This window comes from Lissotriton helveticus, chromosome 3_1 (genome assembly GCF_964261635.1).
Source record: "Lissotriton helveticus chromosome 3_1, aLisHel1.1, whole genome shotgun sequence".
NCBI lineage: Eukaryota > Metazoa > Chordata > Amphibia > Caudata > Salamandridae > Lissotriton > Lissotriton helveticus.
The window spans coordinates 15,060,592-15,080,058 of NC_136061.1; the positions used below are offsets into that span (position 1 = coordinate 15,060,592).

The following is a 19,467-nucleotide window of genomic DNA, read 5'->3' on the forward strand; positions in this document are numbered from 1 at the left end:
TCGGTGGTGTGGCTGAAGGTGATGGAGTTTCCTGTAGTGAAGAGGGGGTCGAGGGTGTGTCCTGCTGAGTGCGTAGGCTCGGTCATGATCTGGCGGAGTCCAATGTTGTGGAGGTTGTCCTGGAGGCATGTGGTGTTGGGGTCCAGTTGATTGTCGAGGTGGAAGTTGAGGTCTCCCAGCAGGGTGTAGTTGGTGGATGCGATGGCCTGCGGGGAGATAATGTCCGTGATGGAGTTGGCGAAGGGTCCGCGGGGTCCAGGGGGTCAGTAGATGAGGGTTCCTCGGAAGGCGGCGGTGGGGCTGGCCAGTATCTTCAAGTGAAGGTGTTCCATCAGTTCTGTGGACTCGTCAGGGAGTGTGCTCAGGCGGAGGCTGGATTTGTGGATGATGGCGATTCCTCCTCCTGGGTGGATGGGCCGGTCCTTCCTGGAGATCTTGTATCCTTGGGGGATGGCGATGGCGATGTCCGGTCCCGAGGTGGTGTTGGTCCAGGTTTCGGGGAAGAATGCTACGTTCGGGGTGGTGCTGTCGAGGCGGTCCCAGATTTCTGTGGCGTGTTTGTGGAGGGATCGGACGTTGAGGAGGATGCATTGCAGGGTCTTCGGTTCGTTGTGTTCTTGTGGGCGGGTTGTGCTGGATCCATGTTCTTGGCGGTGCTGCAGGTGTGCCGGCAGCGGTGACAGCTGAAGGGTCCATGGGTGTCGGCTGGTGATGCTAGCTTGCAGTTGTTGCAGCCTGGGTTGAGTGCGTGGAGTGCTGCTGGGTCGTAGCGTTGGCGGGGCAGAGGTCCAGGGTTCCTGGTGCTGGTCGCGGATGGGTCGCAGACGGGCGCAGACTTTGACGCGCCTACGGTGCACCAGCTCAGTGGCCGCCATTAAGTAGGGGTCGGGGAGGGCTGGACAGCTGGGAGGCGGGAGCGGGGAGGGGAGCTGGATTGGGCCGGTAGCGCTGGGGGGGGGAGGGGCCACGGGGGCAGCAACGGCCGGGAAAGATAAAAGGAGGAAAGAAGGGATAAAGAAAAAAGGGAAAATAAGCAGAAATAAGGCACAAAAGAGCAGAGATGCAGAAAGGTGCAGAAAGGTGAAAGATAGAAAGGGTAGAAAAACGAGTGAAGGAGCAGAGTGAGAGAAAGGATACAGAGGTCCACTGGACCACCAGGGATGAGGCGCAGGGAAACCTGTGGGTGGAGGAGGGGCTCGATCACCAACACTCAAGAGTGCAGGGGCTGGGGCACCTCACTTAATGGTGGAGCTGCTAGGGTGGGAGAGCAGTTTCACTGACAATGAGTCAGTGTTCTTGCTCGCCTGTCCCCGCAGTGGCCGCCATTAAGTAGGGGTCGGGGAGGGCTGGACTGCTGGGAGGTGGGAGCGGGGAGGGGAGCTGGATTGGGCCAGTCGCGCTGGGGGGGAAGGGGCCGCGGGGGCAGCAGCGGCGGGGAAAGGTAAAGGGAGGAAAGAAGGGATTAAGAAAAAAGGGAAAATAAGCAGAAATAAGGCACAAAAGAGCAGAGATGCAGAAAGGTGCAGAAAGGTGAAAGATAGAAAGGGTAGAAAAACGAGTAAAGGAGCAGAGTGAGAGAAAGGAGACAGAGGTCCACTGGACCACTGAGGCGCAGGGAAACCTGCGGGTGGAGGAGGGCCTCGATCACCAACACTCAAGAGTGCAGGGGCTGGGGAACCTCACTTAATGGTGGTGCTGCGAGGGTGGGAGAGCAATTTCACTTACAATGAGTCAGTGATCTTGCTCCATTTGAGCATTGTTGAGCAGACTAATTTGTATGCTGAACAGTTTTTGAGGGACAACATTACCAGACTTTAGCCCCACTCTAGAACTACCCGGTGGGCTCCCACTAATCTGGGTGAGATGAAGAAGTTTTTGGGTTTGACTTTTTTGATGGGCTTGATAAGGAAGCTGTCCTTGGCTTCATATTGGTCTACCAGTCCCTTGATGGCATCGGCCATATTTCCTGCAATTATGAGTCGTGATTGGTATTTACTTTTGCTTCTGATGCTACATTTTGTTGATAATGCTTCGCCATTGCCACAAGATAAGCCTGACTGTGACCGTCTTTTTAAGATTCGGCCTCTCATTGATCACTTTGTAGAACGATTTTCAGAGTTCTATACTCCAGGCAAAGAAATATCTGGTGATGACTCTTTTGTCCTCTTCAAGGGCCGTTTTGTTTTTAGGCAGTACATTCCTAGCAAGAGGGCATGTTATGGAATTAAGGTGTATGTGTTATCTGAGAGTAGGACAAGATGTGTCTATAATCTCCGGGTGTACACTGGTAGGGATTCCACTATTGATCCCCCTGGTTATTCGTCCACTTTTGGAGTTTGAGAGAAAATTGTGTGGGATCTTGCTAGAGGAATGCTTAACCAGCCATCATGTGTACCTTGATAACTTCTACACTGTTGTGCAATTGTTTAAGGAATTGTTCAAAGTAGACACTTTTGCTTCTGGCACAATCCGCTCCTACCGTAAAGGTTACCCAAAAGAGCTTGTTTGCAAAAAGCTTCGGAGGGGACAGTGCAGTGCCTTGCATAGTAAGGAATTGCTAGCTGTGACATTTGTGGACAGAAGGGATGTGTAAATGCTGACTACCATTCATGATGAGAGTACTTCACCTGTGACTGGGGTCAGATTGCTGAAATGCGCAAACCTGTGTGTATTGTAGACTACAATAAGCACTTGGGTGGTGTCGATAAAGTAGACCAAAGGTTGGATCCTTACACTGCTGTTTGTAAGGCTTACATTTGGTATAAGAATTTGCCCATCCATCTCTTCAATTTAGCAACTTTCAAAGCTTTTGGTGTGTACAAGGAGTGTTCTCCTGCATCAGAGATGACTTTTGTAAAGTTTCAGGAGTCTGTGATAGGCAGCCTTTTAGTTGTGGAACAGGCAAGTGTTCCTAGATTTGGAGTGGTGGAGGATGTGGCTAGATTGAAAGATCACTACTTTCCTGATTTAATTTCTCCCCCGCCCAAAACAAACAATCCTAGTAATAGATTTAGAGTCTGCTTGCAAAGAGGTGCGTGAAAGGAAAGCCGTATGCTCTGTGCCGATTGTCCTAATCCTGGGCTGTGTGTGCCTACATGTTTCAGATTGTATCACACTCAAAATAGTTTTTGGGAGAAACCGTGAGTCTAATAGTGTACTGCCTGGTCTATTTGGTTTTCTATAGTCGTTCAGTTTCACGTTTGGAAATAGAATGAGGTCTTTATTCACTGCGGTTGTTTTTGTAGTTATAGTTTTGTATCTAGTTACAATTGGTTTGTGTTTCCTTTCTTGTTAAAAAATATATTACGGTGTGCGTGGGCTGTTGCTTGGCTGGCGGTATGTGTGCACTGGAGCTTGGCTGGTGGTGAGTGGACTGGTGCATGGCTGGCAGTGTGCGTGGATTGGTGCTTGGCTGGCGGTGTGCGTGGATTGGTGCTTGGCTGGTAATGTGCGTGGACTGGCGCTTGGCTGGCTGTGAGTGGACTGGCGCTTGGCTGACGGTGTGCGTAGATTGACGCTTGGCTGGCGGTGTGCGTGTATTGGTGCTTAGCTGGTGGTGTGCATAGACTGGTGCTTGGTTGGCGGTGTGCATGAACTGGCACTTGGCTGGTGGTGTGCGTGAACTGGCGCTTGGCTGGCGGTGTGCGTGTATTGGCGCTTGGCTGGCGGTGTGCGTGGATTGGTGCTTGGCTGATGGTGTGAATGGACTGGCGCTTGGCTGGTGCTGAGTGGACTTGCGGTTGGCTGGTGGTGTGCGTGGATTGGCACTTGGCTGGCAGTGTACATGGATTGGTGCTTGCCTGGTGGTGTGCATGGACTTTGCACTAGGCTGGCAGTGTGTGTGGACTGGCGCGTGGCTGGCGGTGAGTGGATTGGTGCTTTGCTGGCGGTGTGCATGGATTGGTGCTTTGCTAGCAGTGTGCTTGGACTAGTGCAATGCTGGCAGTGTATGTTGACTGGCACTTGGCTGTCGGTGTGCGTGGACTGGCACTTGGCTGGCAGTATATGAGTAGTGACTTGCTGCTGGTAAATACTCACACTGCTAGCTAAACGCCACTCCACGCAATCCATAAGCTGGTTTGGTTGCTGTGTCAGGAATGTGGGCATGTGAAAGTGATGAGACCATGAATGGTGCTGTCTGCTGGTGTGAGTGTTGTAATGTGCTGGGCCCGCGGCTGACGATAGGAATAGTTTTGTATGTGTCACAGGTATGGAAGGTGTATGAATGGCCTGTAAAGGGGTTGGTGCCTTGTCGTGGCTTTACAGCTGATGAGCTGTGAGTCAATGGTTCCGTTTCTTCTCCTTTTAATTATTAGCAGTGCATTTCATTTTTGTGAAATTTCAGGTTAATACAGCTGTATATACTGAACCATCACTCAACCTTGTGCCAAATCCAACCGGTATGTATGTGTGCCTGAGGCAAAGGTGGTTGAGTAGAAATACTTGTCTTTTCTATATTTCTTAAGCAGGGTGAACCTTGTCCCTTTTTTGAGAATGTTGTAATGTGTTGGTTTTGTGCATGGTGGTGTGAATGGTCTTTTGTGTATTATGTAAGAAAGGTGTGTGAATGGCCTGTAAAGTGGTTGGGGCCTTGACGTGGCTTTACAGATTACGAGCTGCGAGTCACTGGTTCATTTTTTTGTCCTTTCAAATATTGACAGTGCATTTCATTTTTGTGAAATCTCTACTCAATAAAATGTTATATGTATCAGCCGCCCTTGTGCCAATTCCAACCAGTATGTGTGTGTGATTGAGGAATAGATGGCTGTGCAGTAATCTTCACATTTTTGTCCCTCTTCCAAGGCGTACCCTCTGTTGGGAGTCGGGGATAGTAGGGGTCAGATGCTTTTCACCTCTCTCCATTTTACTGTCCCCTGTTAGCTTTATGTGTCCCCTGACCCTGGGTTTCTCTGTCTTGTGTGTGCTTGTATGCGCTCCTGATTGGGTGCACATGGGATTAGCCAGTAAGTTGCCTCGTATGCTGCCAATATAAGGAACACATGCCCCTACAGTAGACACATTAGTCCACTGATTTGCATATGTCTAGGTTGAAACTGGAATGGCATGGTGAGCAAAAAAAAGATGGATTTAGGCCCAGATTTCAGTACATTCTGTCCATCAACTGTTGTTTTTGCATTTCTCACCCCGCGTGGGATGGGTATGCTCAGATGGGAGTCCCGTACCACTGGAATCAAGCTATTCTGACTAATGAGAGCTGAAAGCCTGAAACTGGTCCTAGGATGCTTCTTTACAGGACAGCGAGGACCTGGCTTGGCAGTTCGAGTTGGACTGTTCCCATGGGGCACAGGGTCAAGACTGATTTGCATATGGCTAGGTTCAAACTGGAATGGCATTGTAAGCAATAAAACGATGGATTTAGGCCCAGAACTCTGTACTGGGGTGAATGTATGACATTGTTCTGAATTCTGTGCATCAACTGTTGTGTTTGCATTTGTAGTTTTTAATAAGCATCGTAATGATGGCTGTAGTTTTTAATAAGTAATGTTTGTTTAATTGTTCATTCATTTTCTGTATTGTGCAATTAATGTTTTTATTTTTATTTCCGATTCTGGTGGGGATAAACAGAATAATAAACACATTACACCCTCATCCTTTCTTGGGCAGAGGGTGCAATGTCCTTTCTTCAACAGCCCCTGCTCGGGCAATCAGAGGTTCTTTTTAGTCGAAGGAGCACATGCGGGCTCAGTTGATGGAAAATGTAAGGCCCATAATTAATGAGAAATTGGCATAGGGTAGAGTCGCAAGTCTTCTTGCTGCGCTGCCCTATACTAATGTGAAAGTGCAAGAATGCACATTATTTATTTAATGCGGTGCATTCCTGTCCTCGCCCCTGCGCTGATGCACATTGTGCTGCCTAGTGATAATGTAGGCACCCTTACACTATGGTGCAAATGTTCCTCCGTTGGTTTTGTGCCGGAAGGACCCCTTGTTGTGCAAAAACAATCCTGAGAGGCATTTTCCTAATTCAAAATGTGCTTCAGAATGCAAAAATTATTTCTCCGCATTAGGCTTGCCCTCGGGAGGATTAATGTTTTGGCGCTCCACCAGGTTTACATGATTAAGTCAATCTGGGGTAGCTTAAAAATCCTTGGGTGCTGCGTGGGAAAAACAAAATAATGCCCATGGAATGCCTCCTTGATGCAGAGTACAGTTGAAAAAAGACATATAGTGTGGCGTGTCCCTGACAGTAATTTCACTTGCATAATATTTAAATGGGTAGGTTGAGATATTGCATGGCTTCTTAATTTTTGGATTGGTTACCAAATATATTGGTGACTTACCTTTGAAGTCATCCTTCTTTCTTCCATGATGTCTTCAGCATCATCTTTATATATATTTTCACATGAAGTTGATAGAGTTATTGTATCAAAAACAAGCATCGAAGCTGATATATATAATTAAAAAAAATAAACGTTTGAATGGAAAACTAGTTTGTTCCAACTCTTGGTTGTGCCTTGAGATGGACACTTCTTCACCTTATAACCTGCGCATACTGAAGGGACAGAAGTGACAGGGGCTGCTTCTTGACGTAAGTCATCTGCATTTAGGTTTGTCGAACTACACCTCCTTCTTCATTCATTGCCTTCAAGGACTTTACAATCTCTGAAGGATATCACTAGAATCTATAGTTCCTAATAAAATCAATTCAGCATGTCAAATTGCTTTTATGCATCTATTAAGATTAACATTTTCTTATTTCATTAATTTTCTTTCTTATGATTTTCAGTAGTAATGTGATGTTGTAATGACATTTTTTGATTAATCCAACTGTACGTTTTTGTTGAAGGATTGCTGTGTGGCTGCTCTTACCTCTGCACTGCACCCCACTATCCCTCCTGGATGTGCAGCTGTTGGTTCCCCACGAAGCGCTTGGACAATTGAAGATAGACGTTTCTGCTCCTGTGCACTTGACGTTACTCATCCACACAGGGAAGACACCATTTTTATATGGACCATTATTGGTTTCTGCGCTGGATGCTGATCCACAGTTCAGTTGTCTACAGACCACCTCAGCATCCTTCAGATCCCAGTCGCTATCACAGACCGTCCCCCAGCGATTCTCGTGTTTGATCTCCAACCTCCCACGGCAGGCGTCACCGGAATTCACCAACCGGACAGTATCAGCTCCCCCTGTGAGCAAAGGAGCAGAAGGTACAGGTCAGAAAATTGTTTGCAAAGGAATCTAATTATTGAGAAAAACTGTCATAAAGTAGTTCAAACATTCATGTTCCCCCATTGTCAACTCATAGTGATTACTGTGCGTGGTGTCTTCTGCACACATAAATGATAGTCATACACAGAGTTGAAGTCAGGTCCGGTTCATTCACATCAGCCATCAGGAACTTTCCAGTAACTGACAACCAAAGAATGTGCACAGAAGAATTCTACTTGGAACTAAATGGTAAGATGCTACATGGAACTGAGCATGACGTCCACACCTTCCCTCTTTACAATAAATAATATGTTTAACAAAACAAAGGAGAAGAGATCAAAAGAAAAAAAAACATAGTCCTCAATATGTAAGAGTAATTACCAAGCATAGGCCTTCATATACACAGGTAACCTACTGATCCTCTGACTTCTCTCTTTGATATTAAAGGGCAAAGAAGGTGGAACCATCAGAGAGGAATCAGCATTAATTGATGAGGAAGAAGAGCAAGTGAGATCCATAGGACTAGAGGATGAAGCAAATTAGAATTGACTAAAATCACCCGGCTCCTATTCCAAATTCTGCCATCATCAGTCTTCACAGCATTCTTTAAAATGTTGACAACTTTTCTGACTTTAGTGTACTTAGACCAGGGTTGACAACCTACAGGTGCCTTACTCTTCACATACTTACCAACATTCACTTGTATCGAAGAACAGGAGCGTAAACCCGTCATCCGTGTTGGGATTGGGGTAAAGTATGATAGAGAGAAGGAGTATCCCAACTGGTATTATTCATAGGCAATTAATACGGATATGCATACACTATTATCCACAAGGAAATAAGGAGACTCTATTGAATTGTAACATGTGCTCATGGCATCATTTTTATAAACCATTTGAGGAAAAGTTTAAAAGGAAAAAAGGGAATAATTTACAGTTGCAACAGCACTGTAATACATGAATAAAAAGCAATTATTGCAACCCAAATTGCACATGTGTGCGTGGTTTGTGAGTACTAACCGGCAGTAGCAACTCAGGTGACAATCCGTATTTATTGTCTATGAATAATACCAGTTGGGATACTCCTTTTCTCTATCATACAAACATTCACATCATTAGATTGGGCACATTTCTTAACATCAAAATCCAGTTTCCTTGTCAACTATTTATCAAGTTCTCTTTGTCTCCAATCACCTAGTTGATTATCTTTCAACCCCTCATTCAAACTCATCCATCCTGGACATAACTTACAGTTCGAAGCTCTACCCTTGAATAACTTAAAGGGAGATCTTCCTGTGGTCATGTGAGGAGACATGCGAAAAGCAGTGATCCTGTCTTGCAAGACAGATTTCCAGTTCAATTTCTTTGCCCTGGCCAATCGTATGCTTTATTTTAAAGTCTTGTTAACCCTTTCTACAGCCCCATTAGTTTCCGGATGGTAATGGGAGCTTCTCTTATGGTTAATAGCACAATCTTTCAGATAGGATTGAAATTCAAAAGAACAAAACTGCGTCCCATTATCAGAGAGAATGCAAATGGGGAAACTTTCCCTCTTAAATATTTCCTCCATGAACCTTATGACATTTTTTGATGAAATATATCTGACAGAAGTCACTTCAATCCATCTAGAGTAAAGATCAAGAACATCTATTAAATAAGGAGTGTCACTAACACCATGAAAAGGTCCAACAATACCAATGACTATCTCATCAGGCCCACTCCTACAGACCATGGGCATTTGTTTGGTTTTCAATATATCATCAGTAGTACAACACTCAAGACAATCACAAACCATTCTCTCAACCTCATTATCCATCCCTGGCCACTAAAATTGCATTCTCAAATACTCTTTTGTTTTCACAATACCACAATGTCCAACATGTGCAAGATTAAGAAGCCTACTACGCACATCTAATGGTTTTTCAAGCTTTGTACCCCAAACAAGTACACCATCCACAACAGACAGTTCTTGACCAACGAAGGACCGTGGCTTCTCAAGATGTCTGTTCTTTCCCAATGGACACCACTCAATAACTTTTGTGATTTCAAGATCATTACTAATTTCAGTTTTCCACTCAGACTCATCTGTCTCACCCAAAGTGAATTCATAGACATTTGTCACATCATCCACCATACTTTCTTAATATAAATCAGAATTCTTTTCATCTAAACGTGAAAGATAACTAGCAGATTTGTTGATTACCCCTGGAATGAAATCAACATCAAAATCAAACTCTTGAAGGGAAATAATCCACTTCTTAACCCTTGAAGAAATAGAATCCAGACCGTTTTTTGGAAACACCTTTTGTAAACGTTCATGGTCTGATAGGACCTTCACTTTGGTACCTCAAACCACATTTCTAAACTTACTTAATGCCCAAAAGATGGCCAAAGATTCTTTCTCTATTACAGAATAATTAATCTCCGAGCCTCTCAAAGATCTCCAAGCTCAAGTAATCAAACCTTTATCGCCACTTTTCTTTTGAAGGAACACTTCTCCTAAACTTTTGGCACTAGCATCAGTCAAAATGATAGTCTCTTGACCTGGCACATCAGTTTGCAAGCAGGGGGCTTCATTTGAATCCTCCTTGATAAGGACAAACTCACTGGCATACTCAGTACTCCAATCAAAAATAACACTCTTGCCTGTCAACCTCCTAAAGTTTTGTGCCTTATCTGCATACCCTGGAATGAACTTAAAGTAAAATTCTACCATTCCTAGAAAAGACAACAACACTTTCTTGTTAGAAGGCTCACTAATGTTCACAATGGAGTCAACAAGCTCTTTTTTAGGGAAAACACCCTGTCCAGAGATACAATGACCTAGATAGTTTACTTCTTCAACTGCAAACCTCTCTTTTTTAAAGGTCAAACCAGCCTTTCTCAAACATTCAAAATCCATACAAACCCTTGAGTAATGCACCGCCTTAGTGCTACCATAAATCAACAAATCATCTTGATAGCACTTCACACCAGAAAGACCTTTTGGAACATTCAACATTATCTGTTTAAAAACAGCCGTCACCGAAACAAGCCCAAAAGGCATCCTTAAAAATGTTAAAGTTCCCATGGGAGTGACAAGGGCCGTCAAATCCTGTGAAGGCTCATCTAATTCCACCTGATGATAGGCTGATGCAAGATCAAGGGTGGTGAAGTTCTTAGCACCCACCAAAGTGCCAACCAACTCATCTATCAACAACTACCTCTTTATTGAGTGAGTGTAAGTCTTTGCAGAGACTTATCTCATCACTGGCCTTCTAAGCAACAACTAATGGAGCCAACCACTCTGTTGCCTCAACAGGCACAATGACTCCCATGTTGACCAAACTTTCAATCTCTTTCTGTACACCAGCTTGCTCATTCAAAGGCACTCTCCTGACCTTAGCAACAACCAGGACAGCACCGTCTCCCAATTTTATGTGATGTTAATACCCTTTCAGATACCGTAATTTGTCTTCAAAAACATCAGCAAAGCATTCTGCCAAATTTGCAATAGAATCATCCACCACCTGAACTTGGACTTGGGGGATAGCATTCGGTTTGAGGGAAACACCTATTATACATTGATGAGGTCATTCTAAAACTGCATACCCTTTCTTGGCAACATATACTTTAGCAGCAGTCGAAGGCGCTCTCACTTATATACATGCTAAAACACACCCAAGTATGTTTATTGGTAGACCACTGTTTTCAGAAGTGTAACTTTTCCTCTAAAATGCGCATCATAAATGTCTTTGGAAATTACAGTGAGATGAAAGAAGGAGTTGAACTTCATTTCTAGTTCAACACCTTCAATGATGACAACATGGGAGGGATTTTTTGTTTTATTATAATCTACCTGATACATAATCTCTTTTACTTGTGGTTGTACCTTGTTTTTAGACTGTTCCTTCAGTTTTACCATGGTTTTTCAACACTTGGTAAATTTAGCCTGTCTCCCACATGCATTGCAACTGAAATGTAAAGCTGGGCAGAATGAAGCTGTGTGACCTGTTCCCCCACATCTAAAACAGGCAGACCTGTTGTCTAGTGAAGTTTAATTTTTAGCTTGACACACTACTTCTTCAACACTATTACTCATAAAATTAGACTTGTTTTTTACAGCGCTTAACTCATCAACACATTTCATCATGTGTTCTACTCTCTTATCAGTAGCCAAAATCTCATCTAAGGGAGGCTCATCCTTCAACCACAGTTTGTCTATAATTTTATCTTGAGCACATTTGAATACAAATTGATCTCTAATTCTTTCGTAATCCTGTGACAAATTCTTCTACAGACTCATCCTTCTTTTGTTCACGTAAACCAAAATTATACCTCTCCATAATAGTACCTAAACGAGGAAGATAGTGTCTCTCCAGTTGAAGAATACAAATCTCATATTCGTTCAAAGTCCTCTGATAGGAAGCACTAAGCTCTAGTAAATGTTCAAGAACTTCCCGTTCTTCTCCTCCAAGACAGTGAAGAAGTAATGAATGTTTTCGCTCGTCACTTAAGTTTATCCCACTAACTCTTGCATAGTTTACACATCTTTTTACCACTTTTGCTATTTAATAGTAGGTTCTCCCAGACTTATCAAGAAAATTGGTGACTGTGTCACATTCTGCATTTTTTTTTTACATATTACAACAATATTAACAAAATGACTCTAAGAAAATTGTAATGCACTATAAGAATTAAATCACTTTTTTTAATGCAGTAAACCCATTTTTTTAGTGAATCCCCTCAAAATTATTAATGCTCATTACCAAAGTCAGTGAAATCACTATTTCCTGCAGTAAATATCACAATAAATAAATCTTGCATTTCTCACATCACCATACAGATATGACAAACTCTTCCACTTAAAAAATCAACAAAGAAGAGGTTACAATGCAAATTCGAAGTGTTCTAATAACTGTTTCATCTGTGACCTGATATGTTGTCACATACACAGTTTAAAAAAAATATATCTAACTAACTTTCAATACTGGCACTCAAGCGTGATTAAGTGGCAAACAGATGTCAAAGTCCATTCTGCCAAACAACTTTGAGAAAAGAAAACTTTTCATAGAGTACATTGTGCTCGCTAGTATTCACAATATCACAAGATGGCGCCAATGCGTTACGATGCACAATAGGAAGCTTCGAGAAAATCAAACTTGCAGTTTCTCAATGTATTAACCCCTTGGGCGCGGCCACGATTCTGTGCCTGTGCGGCCATTTTATTGAGTAGGCGGGTTCATGACGGCCCCCAGCCGTCATCAGCACACGCCCACCGTGATGCATGATGGCCAGGGGCCGTCATCAGCATGAAAGGGGTGAAGATGGTTCCTTTGTGTGACCACATACGCTGCCAAGACAGACGTCAGCTGAAACGCAGAGGAGACTGTGCCAAAATGCGCTAATCCTTTCAAATACCACAACGTTGCACCACAGACACCGGCTCACCTTCTCATCTTTTTTTAATAAATGGGAGATTCATATCACGTTACCAGCTGCTGGAGAAGAAAGACAATCCTTCTCATCTACACATAATTCGATTTCTGCTGCTGGAGGAGGGAGAAGCTGAACCTTTGTTTGATGCTGAGGTGATGCAACTTGCTCGTCGCCAAATAAATGTGGTGTCTTCTGCACATATAAATGGAAGTCATACACAGAGTTAAAGTCAGGTCCGGTTTATTCACCTCAGCTCTCAGGAACTTCCCAGTAACTGACAACCAAAGAATCTTCACAGTAGAATTCTACACAGAAGTAAATGGTAAGATGCTGCATGGAACTGAGCATGACATCTCACTGTGTCATAAATGCTACCAGATCACACTCATTGGCTAGTACTAACAATCAACTCAGAACTCTTTAGGGCTACCTAAATGACATCAAGATATATATATTAACATTGGGACAAAATCACATTTAATAATGACTCGATTGACTTGTTTGCTGACCATATTTTTTACACAGCTATACAAAGCACAACCTATGTGTGTCCCTTTGGAGGAACATGTTCCTGATGAACCCCCAGATTGATCATCTCTCTTTAAATATGTTTAAAAAAAATAACACTTTCCCTCTCATCATACCTGCCAGTAGTTCTAAGTGGTTTATTAAAATCCATCACAGACTGTCACATTTAGTTTATATGGTGGTTGCAATTAAACTGTTTCAGAAATTACAGATTTATGAGGGTTCAGAGGGTGGGTTGATTGAGGCTCAGCAATGGAATATAAGAGCCCTGCTGAGATGATGGAGACAGCCCCAGCCATCACCAGAGGTGAATCACCCACCTTATCTAGAGCTCTGTGCCTGCCTGGCAGGGAGAACTGGGCAGTCAGTGACTGCACCAGAGCAGGGGATGCCGCTAATGCTGACCTGCCCACCGTGCTTCTTTTAACCCGCTTACCATGCATTCAGTGTTCACATTTAAACTCCCAAAGCTGAGTTAATGTGGGGCCTTCTTTGTTTTCTGTGCCTGAAAATGTCATGCTCGCATGGTGGACCAGGGCAGGAGAATGAAAGTTGACCCTCCTTAAACAGAGCTACGTGTTCCTGATAATATTTAAGTGGTATATTGTGCTTTTGTGTAAGTCTTACATAAGTTCACATAGGCTGGGCAGGTGGGGTTGAAGTGAAGTGAGACACAGCAAAGTCTTTCACCACTCACATGTATGTCTAGGACCAGATAGATAGATAGATAGATAGATAGATAGATAGATAGATAGATAGATAGATAGATAGATAGATAGATAGATAGATAGATAGATATATAGATAGATAGATGATATATAGATAGATAGATGGATAGATAGATAGATAGATAGATAGATAGATAGAAAGATAGATAGATAGATAGATAGATAGATAGATAGATAGATAGATGTATAGAGAGATAGATGATATATAGATAGATAGATGGATAGATAGATAGATAGATAGATAATAGATAGATAGATAGATAGATAGATAGATAGATAGATAGATAGATAGATAGATAGATAGATAGATAGATAGATAGATAGATGATATATAGGCCCCTACACATGCTAACAGTATATCAATGATGTAATAACAGTGTGACAAAAGCTTGAGTCTTTGTTGGAACATGCGCTTCAGTTTATTCACTACAGCCTTAGCCAACACGTGTTTCGTCGTGCTTATGGTTGTGCACAGCGACTTCTTCAGGGCTAAGAAACAAATAGTACAGAATTTGGAATGAAAGGTATGCAACAATAGCTTCCAATGTCAGCTTCCAATTGTGACAGAATAACTTTGAAGTATCGTCGCATGGTACCTTCACGAGACTGTGATAAAACCATGCTGTCCTAATTGTGTCATCTCAGTTGTTTAGTGACAAACTAGTGTATTTTAAGAAAAATTATAATAACACTGTTAGATAAAATAAACTGGTCCAGAGTTAAGGCATGACTGTTCCTTGTGAGTCCAGTTGTGACCTATGAAGCTAAACAGTCAAAAGTGACTGCTGTGCTGTAACTGGCCATGTACACCATATCACCCATGCCTTTCAACAGTTGTGTTGGGTGTTCGTTTAATAAAGAACTCAAGGGAGCCTCTTCAGTGTTTTGTGTGGATTCCTTCAACATGCTCCAACTCAATTCTGCAATACTTCTCTCCAACTCATGCCTGTCAATTTGAATGTTTTAAATAGTTTGTTTGAGTTTCTAAATCACCATGTTTGTATCAGGAGGGTACATAGCACTCTATTTGTGATTAATTCCTCCCATATCATGCATTCTTCATCAAATAATGCGCACCTCATTATCTCCCAGGATTGTTGTGCATACACGTTCCCTGCACTGGGAAGAATATACTTTTAGTGGTGTTTTTTACATAGATGTAAATAATATAATAAAAAATTGTTGTTAGTAATATAATGTCTTTCAATATTATATTTTTAACAAAAATTGTTTTATACTATAATGATCTTCTTCAAGTGTTAGCCTGTTTGTGCAATATATAACTTTTTGTGGAGGACTTTGGAAGCGCCAAAATACTTGATGCCGCATTTATATTATAGTTATTCGTCCACCAGTTCTCGAGCAGATAATCTTCAGAAACAAAATCAACGCTTTTAGAAAAACATTTTGCAAACACATTGGGTATATATAGCCTAGAGGAATAAAAAATACATAATCATATTTAAATGCAAATCCCTATTTGAATTTCATAGACATTATACCTTGCTCCCACAGCACAAGAGCTGAGAATTCAACAGTCAGAGACAATCATGTTCTGTTCAACACCGCTCAAACAGGAATATAGTTAGCAGTTGAAATCTCATCTACACATCTCAGTGAAGCAGGTAACCCTCCGTGTGCCTTGTAGGAGAGTAGGATCTGCTTACTATGGTTACCCCCACTTTTTGCTGGTGTTTCACTGTTTCTCGACTTTAGTCTGGCTGGGGCCCTGCTAAACAGGACCCCAACCTAGCTGCTTCCTCTCTAAAATGCTTGCATGTACTTTAGGTACACTCCAGATTGGTTACTGGGTTATCCTTGTGAGTCCCAAGTATATGGTACCTTAGGTACCAAGGGCATAGATACCCCAGAGGCCTACCAGGGGCTGAAGCATGTATTATGCCACCCCTGGGAAGCCTTCCAAAATGGCACCACTGGTCTGCTACTGGAGCCTGGGTAAGGTCGTGTAAGCACCCCTTACTAAGAAATAGGTTAACTATATCCACCTTTAATCCCAGACACATATAAACCTATAAGTCACTCCTATGGCAGGCCTTATCAATCCTGAAGGCAGAGTGCTTGGTTTTGTGTGAGAGGGTGCCCATGCATGAGCAGGACCCCTCTGCAGCTTTCGGAATCTATTATCTGAGGCTGTTCTGTTATACAGCCATACCATATACTCTTAAGAGCATTATAACCTCACAGATAATGCTAACTTTGGAATGGCTGCATGGAAACATGTCGTGTTCGGTGTCAAACACTTTAGAATCCTACCACCCCCTCCAGTTCTGGCGGCAGGGGTAGGATTCCACCCTTCTAGAGCAAGAAGATATGTACACACTTATCTGACCGGTAATAGTTTAACAGAACCCCAGCATCACAAAATGGATGTTGCAGCCAGAGACACAAGTCTGACCTCCTGCTGCTGGATGAAACTCCAGAAGGGGAGGCCTGGACAATAGGTTTCCTGTCACAGGGAGGTGTAACCACCTCCCCTAAAGGCTTTAGTGTATTGGGGCTGGGTGGGTGCAGTCAGAGAATGCTTTTCAGACAGTGCTGGGGCACACTTGGTGTTCCTGTGCATACCCCAGTTCAAACCGGTTGCAAGGGTGATCAGCCCCTGCTCTTGTGTGAAACTGGACAAAGGGAAAGGGGTGCAACCCCCCCTCCCTGGGTCCTCCCATAGGTGGGACCCTAGAGTAAGTCGATCCCTTAAATTTAGTATAAGTATAGGAATCCAGTCCTTAGGACTTTAGATTACACCTGGACTAAACTCTGCAACATATATCCTGGAACCTCGACATTCTACATCGATTAGAAGATGGAAGAATCTCCCTGGGGGTCAAGGAGTGACTCCCCTGTTCAGACAGGCACCAAAGAAGCATCTTGCCGGTCTGCATTTCCAAGGCTCCCGCTAGATCCTGAAGGATTTGTGACTCAGGACATGGACTTCCAGACATTTCAGAGGCCGACATGAAATCCCAGCAAAGCTGCGACCTGCTGCCATCACAAGAGATGTGGGACCGGAACTCCTGGACACAGTGTACATTTGCTAGTGCATCCACTTCCAGAGCTTTCCTGAAGTTGTTCATTGGGCTATTTGTAGCCCACTCCCCGAGCACTATCTGCACCAAAGATTGTGGGCCTACACTCCTCAAGTTTTCCGTGAACCCGCTTCTAGCATTGCTGCTTGATGCCCCTTTGCGATCCCTGGTCCATCAACTGGTGGGTCCCCACGAAGGTAACTCTTCTATTTCTTGGGCTTCCCTAGTTGCTCAAGATATGCCCTCACTCCCCTCCAAAGGGTGAGTCCCTCAGACCTTGCTGGTCTGCACCGAAGCCAAGGCTTGTTGGGTCCAATCCAGAAACCGACACTGTAGCACTTGACATCCTTCATGGGACAGCTAGAATCCAGCACCTGGTCATCATCGACGCCTCCTGGTCCTCGTGGCTGAAGAGTCAAGCTTCACCTTCTTCATCTGAAAGCACCCGACATTGGTGGGCACCCACTCATCGCCTTCCTGGTCACTGGCTAGTGACCCAGACTCTTATTTATTTATAAATAAATAAATAAAAATAAATAAATAAAGTCCACTTCTAAGTGTCCTTGGGGCATATGTAGGTAGCTGTTTGAGATTCACAAACGCAAAATTCAGCGAATTTCGGCGTTTGCTAACCGCAAACAGCGTTTTGATATGTAGGTGGCACTTAGCAAAATAAGGAATCGAAAAATTGTGATTCCTTATTTTGCTTATAGCATTTAAGGAATCGCAATTTTGCGATTCCTTAAATGCTCTGTAGGGGTGCTTTAAAATTTGCGATTTTTGCATAAGGAATCGCAAAATACCACCTACTTCAAGTAGATGGTATTTAGCGATTTCCTTCAAAAAGGCATTTTTTTTTTAAATTCAAAGTGCCATGTGGTGCACAAACATGCCCTTAGGGCATGTGTGTGTGCCACATGTACTTACAGACACATTCCAGGGGTGCAATAGGTGTCCTTTGGACACCCTGGCACCCTTGGAATTGCGATTCTCAAATTGCGATTTTCACACAGAAAATCGCAAATTTGAGAATGTATCCCCTTTCATTCGTATGGGCCTTTTGGCCCATAGGAATGAATGGGACACTCATTAATTAATTGCGATTCGCAATTTTCTAATCGCAAATAAGGAATGTTAAAGATTCACAAAAAAATGTGAATTTTTACCTACATTGCATTTTGCTATTCTCAAATAGCGATTCCTTAAAAATTGCTATTTGGGAATCGCAAAATGGAAATTACCTACATATGCCCCCTTATTCTTTAAAATTCTAATCGCAACTTTCTCCAAAGAAGTCAATGGTGATTCGCGGCTGTGTTTAGACACTGTACGCGTCCCCCGTGGGTCCCCTGTGTCACTACCTTGGGTGGTTCCTGGTTGCCCCAGCAGTTCTACAGGCTCTAGGCCTGGTCCCTGTGTCTGTTGTGATTCGTATACCACTTACTTAACAAGGATGAAGCCCCAGCGACGCAACACACTAATTTATAATTCAGGACTGGTCCCCTTTAAAGGACATTGAATTTGCCCTTTTCTTGAACAGAAAAAAAAAAACTAGTGAGCAAGAACAAACAACAAGAACATTACAGACTAAAGGGCTCAATCAACATGCCCACGTACATGACAAGCCAGGAACAGCGAATGCACTGTACCCTATCTTGTGAACAAATGATTCTTGGCATAGCCTGTATATCTAAGTTTCTCTGTATAGTAATTGTGGTCCCTGTTTTATGTTTTTTTTTACTATTGTCCAATAACAATTTTAACATGTTTTTTGTACTCTTTTTAAGCAAATGCTGCAATGGTTTTAAATAACTATGCCAAGTAAAATTAAACTTAAACTTACACTTAAACACTTACTTAATATATGGTTTGGTACGCCCCTAGGGCTCAATGTATATTGTGCTAATTTACTGTGTGCTAAAAAAGTTTACAGTATGTACTTTTGCCTCATTTCTCATAAAGAGACTAGAGGGATCTGTTTAGAATAAATAAATATATATTTTTGATATACCTGGTGTGGTTCTCCTTTCATTTGGTCATTCACAAGATTATAGACTGGTAAAACAAGGTGCTTTACATTCCTTCAAGACTTAGCCTGAAGGCTGCTCTCCACAGCTCCCACTAGGAATGCTTTCTATATAGGTTGTCTTGAATCTACCATCAATAAGGGGTCGTTCGGACTGGTGCAGGTGCCCATTCGAATAGTGGACAGCATATGCCAGGCCAACTTCTCACATGCCTTCTCCCAGCTCTAGACATTCTCCTATTGTGTATGGTCACTCATATGAAGAGAAGGCATAGTCATTGATTCATTGGCTAATGCATAGAGCAGTTCATCAGTTGTTCCGCTAGGAGTTCACACGGTTGAAACCTACTGTTCTTAACATCTCATTTGCCTCTATGTGTTTGTTTGCTCATTCTTCTTGCTAAACCACATTGTTCCACCATGAAGAAGATGTGGATCTTCTAGTGTTGAAGAGTGTGTTCTGCCACCCTGCGGTTACACCAGCGACTTGGATTATTGAGGACTACAAAGGTAATTTCATTCAGCACAAGGACTAGTTGGAGATGATTAG

General features: G+C 43.0%; 1 protein-coding gene across 2 annotated transcripts in view; it reads right to left on the reverse strand.

Moving 5' to 3' along the window:
• Positions 1 to 19,467, reverse strand: part of LOC144822035 (CD5 antigen-like) — a 606,799-nt gene that overhangs the window by 83,620 nt on the left and 503,712 nt on the right. For both annotated transcript variants that reach the window (XM_078679104.1, XM_078679103.1), the window contains one exon: positions 6,832 to 7,152. In XM_078679104.1, coding sequence (XP_078535230.1) covers positions 6,832 to 7,152 — 321 coding nt within the window. The remainder of the gene's footprint in view (positions 1 to 6,831; positions 7,153 to 19,467) is intronic.